Source organism: Berkeleyomyces rouxiae, assembly GCF_048999995.1.
Source record: "Berkeleyomyces rouxiae strain 22BRR77 chromosome Unknown BrBRR77_ptg000005l, whole genome shotgun sequence".
Lineage (NCBI taxonomy): Eukaryota > Fungi > Ascomycota > Sordariomycetes > Microascales > Ceratocystidaceae > Berkeleyomyces > Berkeleyomyces rouxiae.
This window is the reverse complement of record NW_027396495.1, coordinates 1,012,057-1,024,403: the sequence shown is the minus strand read 5'-3', so window position 1 is coordinate 1,024,403 and position 12,347 is coordinate 1,012,057. Positions and strand designations below refer to the sequence as shown.

Here is a 12,347-nt window from a genome sequence, read left to right as displayed (position 1 = left end):
CTGCAACTCTAGCAACTACCACGGCAACTTGGCCAAGCCCCCGCTGCCTGTGACGCCGTGCCGAAAAGGACGAAAACGATGATGTGGCAGTGGATTTTATCGTCACCGAGAGAGAGACTTTCAGACTTCGGAAAGATACAAGAAGAGTACTTCAACCAACGCAACCCCGTTGTTATTTTAAAGGAAACAGCACTGTTGGCACATCTTCTACAGACCAGACATCGACAATACAAAAAGTCCACCCCTTCCATCCTTCTCCTCATGGACATCCATGACGTCAAGCAGACCCTCGAGAATGAGTCCAAAAGCCATGACCGCCCATTTCCCCTCTCCTCCCTCAGGAAAAGCCCGGGCACGCAGCGAAATCCTACATCTCCTCGCTGGCTTCAGGACCCGCTTGAGAATCACACAAGATAAACGGGACCTGAGTACGGGAGCACAAGCAGTACATAGATACACAGCCAACAGCCCTGTCTAAGGGTCCTTTCTCCGGCGACAAGGCGTACAAGACAAGCCTTTGGCCAGCTTGCTAGTTATATAAAGGTTAAATCTATGGCATTATTCTCCCTTATCCTCTGGAATGAAAGATTCAAGAAACAAAGCCGCTTTTGGGTATCTTCTTTTGTTGAAAGATTCAAAGATATGCATGTGATTTGTTAGTGTTGCGGGGATGGGGTCGATGTCTCTCCCGGCCTGCTTGCCTTGCTTCGTCCCATCACTACTTGGTATCCCTTAGGGGAGACCGTGGTAGAAAACGGAAACCCAAGAGAACTCATCGCAGGGGACTGAGATTGAGAGGCTTCTCCCTGCCCCGCTCCCTAACGCTGGGAGAAGTAGAAAAAAAAAAGAGAAACAAAAAATGGAACATGGTTGAATAAGTTGATGATGCATGAGTTGGGTCGTTGAGAAATGTGTCGTTGAGAAAGTCATGGAGGTACAAAGCTCCAGAAAAACAAAGAGAAACAGAGAGAAAGGAAAACAGCATAAGCAAACCAAACAAATGCAGAAAAACAGAAAAAAAGAAAGCTGGGTTGAAGAGCCGTAAATCGTTGAGTGTTGGGTGCGTACTATACAGTCGGCTGTCTTGAGATCAAGGGAACGGCTGGGCTTTGTTGGAGAAGCCAGCAACATGTTCGCTCCCGAATCGTGGAACAAGAATCAGCCTATAAGACACTGTAGCACCATGTTGAATTAAGTAAGTTGTTGTCCACCGTAGATGCATGACAGAGGGCATGATGACTTTTCGTGGAGAGCCGCTGCTCTCTTTTTTTTTTGTACGCGCCCGTGTTGTTTCGTGCCTAAAACACGCGTACCGGCCGGTATTTGTGGTAAGAGGGTAGCCAGCGACCGAGAGCTTACTGCGTTCCGTTAACCGCAGCTTCGGTCAACTCCGTGGCACCCTCGGCGTCCTGCGCCAGCGTAGGGGATTGGGGAGCTGAACTGGGAACTGTGTCCTTAACCCCGGGAACGACAAGACCGTCAAACAAGTCGAAGATGGCATCGCTCTGGTGGAAGTCGTTGTTCACTATACGGCGGTTAGACATGTACTCTGGTCTCATGTGTGCAGGTCCTACTTACCAATGTTGATCAAGTGCCAGTTGTTGGTGATGCTCTCGATGAGCTGGCGACTGGGACTTCCGGTTTCGTAGCAGCGCGCCCAGTCCTCACCAAGGCGGAAGGCTTCGTCCTTCCAGGCCAAGAAACTGATGCTCTCGACAATTGTGGGCTGGACAATCTCCTTTCCAGGGAAGACACCCCAGGTGACGGCATTGGGACCGTCCGAGGGTGCATTGGTCTTTAGTTCGCCCGTCTTGGTCACGCCGTAGTATGTCATGTCTGGATTGCTTTCAATGCGCTTTGTGAGCTCGGGGTAGACGTCAGGGTGGACAAAAAGCTCCAGGTACGCCTTCTGGTACACATAACCGCCCTTGGGACCCCATCCATGTACAGGATCCGATGACTTTACTCCACTGACAGCAGGCTGTGAATTAATAGTGATGAGGCCGCGGCTGTTGAGATCAATCAGCTTGTCATTGATGACGCTGGTCTCTCCTGTCAGGGGAGATTCACTCCAGGGCAAGGAATCGAGATCTTTCTTCAGGTAGCGCACAAATAGCGTGGCAATGTCGTGTACTGATTCTGGCGAGCCGTACTTGGCCCGATTTTGCTCACTGGATCCAGGAAGACCAATACCATAGGCGTCAAGCTCACCGAAAGCGGGCGAACGAGAATCACCCCAGCGTCCGTTGGGGAACTCGTCCCAGTCTTGTGTCCGCAGAATGTAAGACTTGTTACGATTGCGCCAGAAGATGGGGCGGACATCCTCGTCGCGACGGCCCAGGCCCAGAGATTGTCTCCAAGGAAGAGCCTGCTTGACAGGGCGCTCGGTAGAAGGCAACCAGTTGAGCTCTTCAATGATCATGCGAGTAGATTGGGCGAGGTTCATGGTGTAAAAATGGAGATGGTGAATTAGGCCAGACTCTAGGATCCTGCGGCACATTTCAGTCACTAGTTTGCGGCCCCGTTCTCTCACGGCCACGTCGTCATTTTTGATGGGCTCAATGACCTCCAGCCAGTCCGCAGGAATCGTGCAGTTCATGTGTTTGGCTCTGCGTAGGAAGCTGGCGTAGGTGGCAATAGGCATGATGCCAGGAAGAATGGGGATGGTGATGCCCATCTCCCGAACCCGGCGAACCCAGCGTAGGAAGTTGTCGACATCGTAGAACATCTGTGTCACGATAAATGAGGCTCCAGCGTCGACTTTTTGCTTGAGATGATCAAGGAGGGAATCCTCGTCCTTGTTGTCGTCACAGCCCTCGGGGTAGCCTGCAACGCCAATGCAGAAGTGGTTGCCGTATTTTTGGCGAATGTATGATACCAGGTCCTTGGCATAGCGGAACTGCTCATCCGTGGGCTCCCATTTCTCCTTTTCTCTGGGGGGGTCGCCTCTCAAGGCTAAGATGTTAGAGCAGCCAGCCTTGTAGGCTCTGGATAGCGCATCGTCAATCTTGGCATTGCCCATGTCGGTACATGTCAGGTGCATGCATGTCTCAACACCGTAGATGGTTTGGGCCTGAAGAACCATATCGCATGTCAACTCGGCAATGCGGCCACCAGCGCCCCAGGTGATGTCAATGAACTGAGGCCCCAGCTCGTTCATGCGCTCGATTCGGTCGTAGAGGTTCTGGACACCTTGGGCCGTTTTGGGAGGAAAATATTCGAACGAGAAGGACGGCTCGCCCGACCGTTTGGCGTTTGTAATCTTGTCGCTGATGTGCATCGTGGCGGTGTGGCTCGAACGACTTGGATTGAGATCAAGATCTGGTGTAGAACAGTGTGGAGAATGCCCGAATAGCAGTGGCAGCAAAGTATACAAGAATCAACCTAACGAGTCCAATTGTTAGCAACAGCTATTCTACTCGAGGCCAATCATTGATCGAAAGCTGGGTCGAGATAGACTCCAGGGCAAGACGTGGGCCATCGTGGGCGGTTTTGTAGATGCCGACAACGGAGAAGTTGAAGCTTGCGAGACTCGGCCGACGGTTTCCGGGAGTCTTGAAATCACATGTCTAATCTTACCTGCTTCTAAGACCCTATGCTCGCCCTCAACAATCGGCAGCCAGCCAAAGAAATCAATATATTGCGAGACGGTGGAGGAGAGAAGGAGAAAGGAGAAAAAAGTACCTAGGAAATCGAGTAGTTGGCCAAAGAAAAAAAATACCCAGGGACTTCAATCTTTACATGCGGAAGGAGCACAACTAGCCGGAAGCCAGTAGTTTCCTAGTTCCTGTTCCTAATGTTTCCTTGGAGCACTGGTCAACCAAGTACAGGTACAGCAAGTGTCAATCGCAGCCTAGCAAAAAGAGGCACCAGGGGCCACGGGCTAGGTACCGGTACATTGTCTCTGTACATCGGCACGGTACGTGCTACTTGGCACTCAAGGCCCCAGTCATTCATTGTCTGGCTGCGATATGACTAATAGCTTCATCTACAAGTAGTGGTTAACAGGTTAACTGTTTGTGTATGGACATAGTTTCTGCTAAAGTTATAGCCGTTCCATCACAGCTCAATGTTGCCGTACCTGCGCTGATGGCCGCCGCTGGCTCACGCTCATGATTGCTGGTGGACGAGCTCAACTGAAAAAGCCCCCCACCCTTCGATTTGTGGCTGCGCGGGTGTGTGGTCCTTATATCTGCATGGCCCTTCTCTGGAGGCACAAGGAAAAGTAAAAGTAGACCTGTACAACGCATATGACATGCAGTCATCTGCAGCCCCAACACGACCACCACACTCTCAACGGACAGCAATGGTGCTTCACACAGCAGCCAGGTGTAAGCTGGACAAGATCTATGTCCCAATCGTGTCTTTCTAGAAAGGCCCGAGGGTCGCCACTGACGGCTCAGAACTCCAGTGACCAATAGGTACAACGGCCATGTCTGTACGTACACACATAGATAAGGATAAGAGCTTCCAGGAGCCGGTGGGGGATAGCAACTAATGATACGTCAGTGAGTAACACTGCCATGTCCACTTCCACACAGGGCATCTGAACGCCGGTTCCAGAAGAAACAGCGTAATACAAGTACATAACGAATTCGCCGTTATTGGCTTGAAACCAACTACATGCTTTTGTAATACCACACCTCCTCCCACACAGTCATGCCATCAATAAGATCCTGCAAGGGAACGAGAATGACTCTTTGGCGACTCTGAACGACGTGGATGACTGTTCGTCCTTCGTCTCCGTCTCCGTCTCCTCGCATCCTTGCCCTGCAAATTACCCCGCCTCGATTCTCAGGAGCCCCACTATTGTGGCTCGGCCCGGACCTTTTAGCCACACCCAGTGTCTGTGGCGTACGTTGGGCTGTGGCGTACGTTGGGCTGTGGCTTGTCTTTGCTTCCATCTATGTAGACTCGATCAGGTAAGCAGCCCTCACCTAGTTACTTGTGCGGGAAACATTGTTTTTCTGTCTGTCACTCATTATGCTACGACCATTATCCGCTTCCTCCAACATTCATCTACCAAAGATACCATCACATTTGCTCGGGCCGTGAATACCCTCCCTCCTTCTCTCTCGCTCCCCTATGGTCCAAACATGGCCGTCCAGATCAGGCGTGAAATCTCGAGGGCTTTCGTTCGGTGAATGTCTGTATCCCGCTCACATATGTCAGCCTTCATATACATTTAACACGGGCATTCGAGTATATTTCAGGCTGGACTTACTCGGGCCGGCATCTTGGAACACGACCCGCTGCGATCTTTGCAATCTCCGAGCGATGCGGGCCGTCGTTGCTGACTCTGGGTTCCCTCGATCATTGGCCCCGTGAGCCAAGACGATTCTCATGTGCCGAAACTGCGGATCGTCGTTAATAAGCATTAGTTGGTCGTTGTAGCCACGCTCGTCCAAAAAGGCCGGTAAAGAATCGGATATGGCATCTGGAATCGCCCTCATGAGATGGCTCTGGCAATTGACAACCTCGTCGGTGTTTTCTATCTGGCCCTCTTGCTGTGCCATCTCACAAAATATATTCCACGTGTACTGGGTGCGCTGGGGGTTCCAGCGACTGATGCCACGGCGCATCGCCTCCCAAACATCACGTGGCGGCGTTCCGGGTGACATGGGACTCTGTTCGGGGAAGGGCAGGAGAGGCGCAATCCACACCAAGCCACGGCAGTCATGGAATAACTCTGGGTAGCGTGTGATGGCAGTCAGGCTTTCGTTACATCCGATCCCCGAGCCAACAATCACATAGCGATGCAGATCCAGTCGTTTCAAGACAGAGACAAGATCCTGGCTGAAAACATTCATGTTCATGATTGTCGGTCTCTGGCCGGTAGACCACTGACTGAGGCCGTATCCTCTCCGATCGATGGTGAGACACTGAAAGCCCTGCGAAAGTAAGTGTTGCATAATGTCAACCCACATGTTAGAGGTCAATAGCCATGAGTGCAAGAACACGACGGTTGGTGCCTCTTCCTGGTTCTCGAAGAAAACCGGCCTGGGTAGATAGAGCTGCGCATTGAGAAGGACATTGTCGGCTTCGCTGTGCACACTATAACCCCGGATATCTCTATGGTGCGGTGGAACATTCATGGTGAATAGTGTTACCAGTAGTATGTATCTCAAGTACCAGTGCGGATATGATCATATGAGACTCTTTCTTGACGCGGGCTATTGCTTCTGCAGCTTCAGACTGTCGTCATGTAAGTGTCACATCAAGGAAAGCTCATAAAGGTGCTTCATTCATAGAATCTCGCCTTTTTATACCTGCTCCTCGTCATCGTCATCTCCTCTTTTGCAGATTTCATCGTTGCTAGCTTACTACACCAAACGCCGCTCTCAATTGGCAAACAACTCCTGGATTGATTATGATTGCTCTTGGTGGTGTTTTCTTCGTCTTGATCAGCGGCAACTTCGTCCTATGAAGATGTTGTGTCGTCTCATGTAGGGTTATGGGTGGGTAGGGTTATCTACAGACAGGACTTTGCTGCGTGGTACATGTGCACGGACTAAAAAGCATGTCAAGTGCTTAATGTTGAGAAAGAGTCAAGGTAAAAGTGGAAAGTTTGCAATTGGCGACTTGCAACTACTGAATAGTAGCTAATGTAGTTAGTCGCAATACGATTAGGGTTGGCTGTCTTAGAGCAGACAGGCCAATTACATCATTTGTCCATACAATATCATCTCATCTTCAGCATTTCACCAGAGCTTCACCAAGCAGCCAGTCTGCCTTGACTTTCTGTCCGAGGCCCCGGCGCATTTGTTCGACAATTTCCTTTTTCCGAGCATTTTTTTTTTCGCTTCTATTTTCTCTGTTTTCCACAGCTAAAGAAAAGCATAAAGACAAAGACCCCACTCAACCCTGGGCCGCCGATGAAGGAAGTGAAAAACGACCAGGCTAAAAGGGCTTGGGTTGTCAAGTAAAGGGCGTAGGATTGACATGGCTGATCTGCAAGGCCAAAGCCAAGACTTCCTGAACCTTGCGTGTAGTGTTCTTTTGGTCCGACGTCGAATGCATGTTGTTGGCTTGCGATCAAATCAGATCGTAATGCGAATGAGTCTTATGATGAGTCTTTGTGCTTCGAGAAAACAGAATGTGCGGTAACGGCTGCACCCCGAGAATAATGCAACGGGGAATGTAGGCAAATAGAGCACACAATACATGTATGCGTCAAGCCGCTGGCAAAGCGCAAAGCTCGGCAAGCACATGTTATCTGTGCATGCGTGATACTGATATTGGCACTGTTAACTGGGCTCTACGGATCCCTTTTGGTGATGGCGATTTCCTCAGAGCAGGTGTGCCGATACTGGAGATGGCTACTACTGTATTTGAACCAAGATGATTGGTAGTCTCGTCGCTTAGGCCACTAACTGACTAGTTAGGAAGGAGACAACTCTGGGACTCGAGAGGGTTATTTCCCGCCTCGGCCGTAGGGATTGTTTGCAACTAACAGGCTTGCGTATGTGCTTGCCCGAGTACACAGACACGAAGAGCCAGTGAGTGAGTGCATTGCGCTTCTGGAGCGAACCGGAACGGTCCAAGGATGCCAGTTTCGAGTCATTATTGTTAGTCTCGCCCTCGTTTTGACCGGCTCGCGTTATCGACAAGTTCAGGTCAAGCGTGAGAGCGAGGTAGTCCGGCTCGGCGCCAGCGCAGGCAGGGGCCAAGGAGAAAACAAGGGAATTTAGCTCGCATTTAAGAGGCGAATGAGAAAATGGCGGAAACCACCCGGAAGGAACGACCGCCACTGGCCTTCCCAAGCCGCCGCTTCAACAAGGCAATTGCAACATCTGCAATGTCCACCGCTCTGGCGTGTTTGCTCCCACTCCAGGCAGTTACTCATCTAAACCGAAGTCGAGAAAGGAAGACCAGGAGGCAGTAGTCCGCCCTTTTATCCTCCAGCTTTTCTCTCCGCCTTTCTGTTGTCCAAAAATTCTCTCCTTCTCATTGACATCTCTGCCTCTATTCCACTCGCTTTTGCCGCGACTACATGCCACACCCTTCGTTTTCCCAGCACAATCTCTCGCTTTTGTCTTGGCCTCTTGTCATTGTTGACAACCTCCGCGCCCTTTAGCCTTTAGCTTGTCATCGTCCGCCAGCTCGGCCCTGCAGCTAGCCTCCGCACGCCCAACGTCTCTCCTTCTTGTCTCTGTTTTCCCTGCCACGCCCTATCATGGACGACTTTGTCAACTGGGACGCCGCAGCGTCGCCGCTTGGCGCCGACGTCCTGGGCCTTCCCAACCTCTCGGCCTCCTCGACGGAACTCATGGACCTGGTGGTTGAAGACGCCCGCGACGACGCTGCCTTCAACATGGGCCTCCCGTTTACCAATAACAGCAACCCAGAACCATTCAATTTCAGCTCGCTTTTGGCCGAAACCCCCATTGCCCCTAACCTTCAGCCCTTGGATCCCGGCGCCGGCCTCTTTTCTGCCGAGTGTCTCGTTAATGCTCCGTCCCCCTGCACCGAGTGCCTCAAAGGCGGCTTCTTTTGCAAACTGATTAGAGAAGGTCAGCGCAAGGGCTACTGCACTAGCTGTGTGGCTCTTGGGACTTTCTGCAACTTTGGCGACGCATTCACTAGCATTCCTGATCTTGGGACCACCCCATACTCTTCGTTGCCGGCTCTCGATAGCCAGATGCCCATTGTGAGACAGGAAACTTCAACTAACCCCCATCATGTGCCCTTTCGCCCAACCAGTCAAGCCCTTTACGATGGCCAGTCGACTCAGATCAAGCCGCCTGCGCAGTCCGAGCAACCCCAGGAAGATGCCCAGACCGATCCCAGCGCCAGCGCTGGGACTTCCACCAAGACCAGCACTCGATTCTCACGCGCCAGTGTGCGTGTTTTACGCCAGTGGCTATCCTCTCACTCACGACATCCTTATCCCAGCGACGAAGAAAAGGACATGCTTCAACGGCAGACTGGCCTTAATAAGACTCAAATCACCAACTGGCTGGCCAATGCCCGGCGCCGCGGCAAGGTCCAGCTCCCTGTCCGGTCTGCCTCACCTCATCCACAAACCTTCTCCTTGGACCCACCCCGCAGGCGTGGCAATGAAGACATGAATCCCTTGCAGCGTTGGGCCAACTCTCCTCCTGAGCACGAACCTGCTTCGGTTATTGCCATTGCACGAGCCGTAACCGCTTCCTCTGCTGCCTCATCTACCGGTGCTAGTAGTTATCCCAACTACACTGATGATGGCTCCAACCGATCTATTCACGACTCGTCTGCGAGCAGTGTTGGAACTTCTCGTTCTTCCGGCGGCTCATTCGTGTCAGGCATGTCACACGCCTCTCGTGGCTCCATCGGGTCCTTTACCTCCATGACCAGAGGTCGGCGTCGGCGCCGGCGGAGAGCCGGAGACCTGGCTGTGCAAAAGAGCCCGCTTAACAACCCATTCCGCGCATACCAATGTACCTTCTGTTCAGAGACCTTCAAGACAAAGCATGACTGGCAGAGACATGAAAAGTCTTTACATCTCTCTCTTGAACGGTGGGTTTGCTCACCTAGTGGTATCGTTGCCATGAACCCTACTACACAAACCATGTCATGCGTTTTCTGCGGAGAGGCCAACCCGACCGAGGCTCACATGGAAACACACAACTGCAGTTCATGCTTGGATAAGAGCATAGATGAACGTACCTTTTACCGTAAAGATCATCTCAACCAGCATCTCCGTCTAGTCCATAATGTGCGCTTTGTTGATTGGTCTATGAAAGAGTGGAAGATAGCTGCGCCATCCATCCAATCACGCTGTGGCTTCTGCGGTATCGTGATGGACTCATGGGAAACCCGTATTGAGCACCTATCTCAGCATTTCAAGAGTGGCGCATCAATGGCTGATTGGAAAGGTGACTGGGGCTTTGAACGCCCAATTTTGGATCTTGTTGAGAACTCGATACCTCCCTGTATGTCCTAACTGTACCACCGGCATGGGTAGAGATACTCAAATCGTTTTTGTTTTACTAACCTTGCTGCTCCCCCTTGGCTCAGATCTCATTGACACGGAACGAAACTCACCGTACCCCATGGTGGCTGAACAAGCACCTCCAGAATCGCCCCGAAATGCCTACGAGTTGATCAAAGATGAGATGGTTTACTACATGGCTAACCGCTTCGAACAAAATGGCGAAATTCCAACCGATGAGCAGTTGCGTGTTGAGGCTTGTCGTATCATCTTTGCCTCTGAAGTGTTATCTCTTCAGGGCATTTCATCTATGGCTTCGTGGCTACGTGATGTTCTCATGGATGACGAAGGCACCTACCGCCAAGCCAAATTCGGACCTCTGCGAACCCAGGCTGAAAACAGACTGGCTATCTTGAAGATCAACGGCAAAGACAACTTGTTCGAAGCTTGCCCTCTGGAGCACGCCCTGCAAGATTATGTTGTGAGTCGACAGTTGATCGGCTTGACCCCCGTGGACTCTGAGCTCCAGGAAGAAGCTTGCCGCATTGTTGGTCAGGTTGAAGAGGTTGCAACTCACCCCAGCGAAGCCATTGCCAACTTTTTGATCCGTCTCATCAAGAGTTCAACCAAATGGCTGGCGCGCTTCCGACAGCGGGCCCATCTCCCTCGCAGCGAGGAAATGGGCGATGAGTGGTATCGGTCCACAGATCCTGCCACAATCGACTCGACAATCCACAGCTACAGTCGGCTGGAACGAGAGCTTGGAGATTACTTGGAGCATCAACGACGCGAAGGTTTAGAGCCTACCAACTTGGATCTACAGCGGCGGGCCCGTATTATCATATATGAATTCGATGATGGATGGAACCAGACTGCTGCTGACAGTCTCGAGTGGCTGACAGCCTTCAGAGAGCGACACCCCGCGTCCCCGCATTCCCGAAATGCCAATGAACTCTCAGTCATGTCTTCCTCGAGTTCCGCCCTTGGCAACAGTTCTCGGTCTTTCCAGTCGCCTACTTCAAGCTCTTCCACTGCCCGGAACACGAATGATAGTCACGGCACCGCTCACAATGATAGGCCCAGTATTCGTAACCCTGAGCCTGGCCCGGTTGACCACAACTCTAGACAGCTACGTGTTAGAATCGGCACTTTCTTGAATGATTCCAACTGCTTCCGCCGGCTGGAGCGCGAGTTGTCGCGTTTTGTGACAATGTGCATTTCTAGCAACAACCCAAACAAACATGTCCCTACTGATGAAGAACTGCAACATCAGGCGCGGTGGATTATATATGACGAGTAAGTGATTCCCCACAAACGAGGAACATGCGACGTTTTCAAGTATGTTGTTCGCTAATAGCATCTGTCTCTTTGAAGTGATGATCCGTGGAACCAGACAGCTGCCGACAACTTTGAGTGGTTACGTCGATTCAAGCGATCCATCGGCCTTCTCGCCGACGGGGGGCCAGGCATTTCTCCTGGTAGTGAATGGAACATTGCGCAAGGTGGATCTGGCTTTGCGCCCCCGTTTGCCTACCCCAAAAACGGGTTCACCGAGCATGTTTCGTCCCAGCCCGTCATCGATGTTAACGTGCGCGGCAAAATCTTTGGCACTGAGGGCAGCGTTGCCAGCAAGTACTTGGAAGATCTCGATGGACGATACCCGCGCCCGGCCGTGGTATTCTGTTCTCGCGAGCTGGAGGCCGGGCTGATTCATTTTGTCAGCCACGCTGTGGCTTCTAATGCTACTTTCCCGAGCGACGTGCAGCTAAGGGAAGAAGCTTGTCGGATTCTCGACGCGCAAAAGACGGCGGCAGATGACGAGGTGCTCCTGGAGCAGTTCAAGAAGACGGTCAAAGAACGCCTGGCTACCGTCAGCGACAATGGGCCTGTTCCTGTGCAGCAGCTACAGCAGCACGCGGGCAAAGGCAAAGAGCCGGCCATCCACTTCCCACAGCACCAGGAGCAGGCGCCACCTGAGATCCCAATTGAACAGATGACGGAGCAGGACTTTGAGAGCCTACTCGATGACATTAACTTTGACCTGTAAAGCGGTGGTTATTAGGGTTGGCTGACTTGTGAGACATGCGGCGAGGGTTTTAGTTGCACAGGAAAAGGAAAAGCAAAAACCAGGTGAATTATACGGGCCTTATTTCCACATATCAAAATATAACGCGATTTATTGATGACACTTATGCACAAGAGCCTTGACAAGCCGAACAGAACACTCCTCGCCATTCGGATGCGTGACGACTTTCGGGCCTGGTTTCACGGCGCATGAAGCAAGATGCAATGAGGACAAACCCTAACGGCCAGCGAAGACGGCGCTTACATGCACAGATCTGCAGGCTGGCCAGGCTTCTGGCCTGCCAGATCAATACTTTCTTTTTCCTCTCTTTGTTGGCAATTCAGCTTCTCTCTGTGTACTCCCTTTTTT

The 12,347-nt window shown here is 51.7% G+C and overlaps 3 protein-coding genes across 3 annotated transcripts; 1 reads left to right on the top strand and 2 right to left on the bottom strand.

Moving 5' to 3' along the window:
* Positions 1-1,355: 1,355 nt before the first annotated feature.
* BROUX77_005409 (uncharacterized protein) lies at positions 1,356-3,280 on the bottom strand (the record flags this gene model as incomplete). The annotated part of the gene is made up of 2 exons (XM_073750280.1): positions 1,356-1,525; positions 1,579-3,280. The coding sequence occupies 2 exons, from the start codon at positions 3,278-3,280 to the stop codon at positions 1,356-1,358; spliced, it is 1,872 nt and encodes a 623-aa protein (XP_073604295.1).
* Positions 3,281-5,083: 1,803 nt separating this feature from the next.
* BROUX77_005408 (uncharacterized protein) lies at positions 5,084-6,095 on the bottom strand (the record flags this gene model as incomplete). Its single annotated transcript, XM_073750279.1, has 2 exons — positions 5,084-5,148; positions 5,225-6,095. 2 exons carry the CDS (start codon positions 6,093-6,095, stop codon positions 5,084-5,086), a joined length of 936 nt encoding a protein of 311 aa, XP_073604294.1.
* Positions 6,096-8,176: 2,081 nt separating this feature from the next.
* BROUX77_005407 (uncharacterized protein) lies at positions 8,177-11,960 on the top strand (the record flags this gene model as incomplete). The annotated part of the gene is made up of 3 exons (XM_073750278.1): positions 8,177-9,914; positions 10,000-11,209; positions 11,288-11,960. The coding sequence occupies 3 exons, from the start codon at positions 8,177-8,179 to the stop codon at positions 11,958-11,960; spliced, it is 3,621 nt and encodes a 1,206-aa protein (XP_073604293.1).
* Between the last annotated feature and the right edge of the window lie 387 nt (positions 11,961-12,347).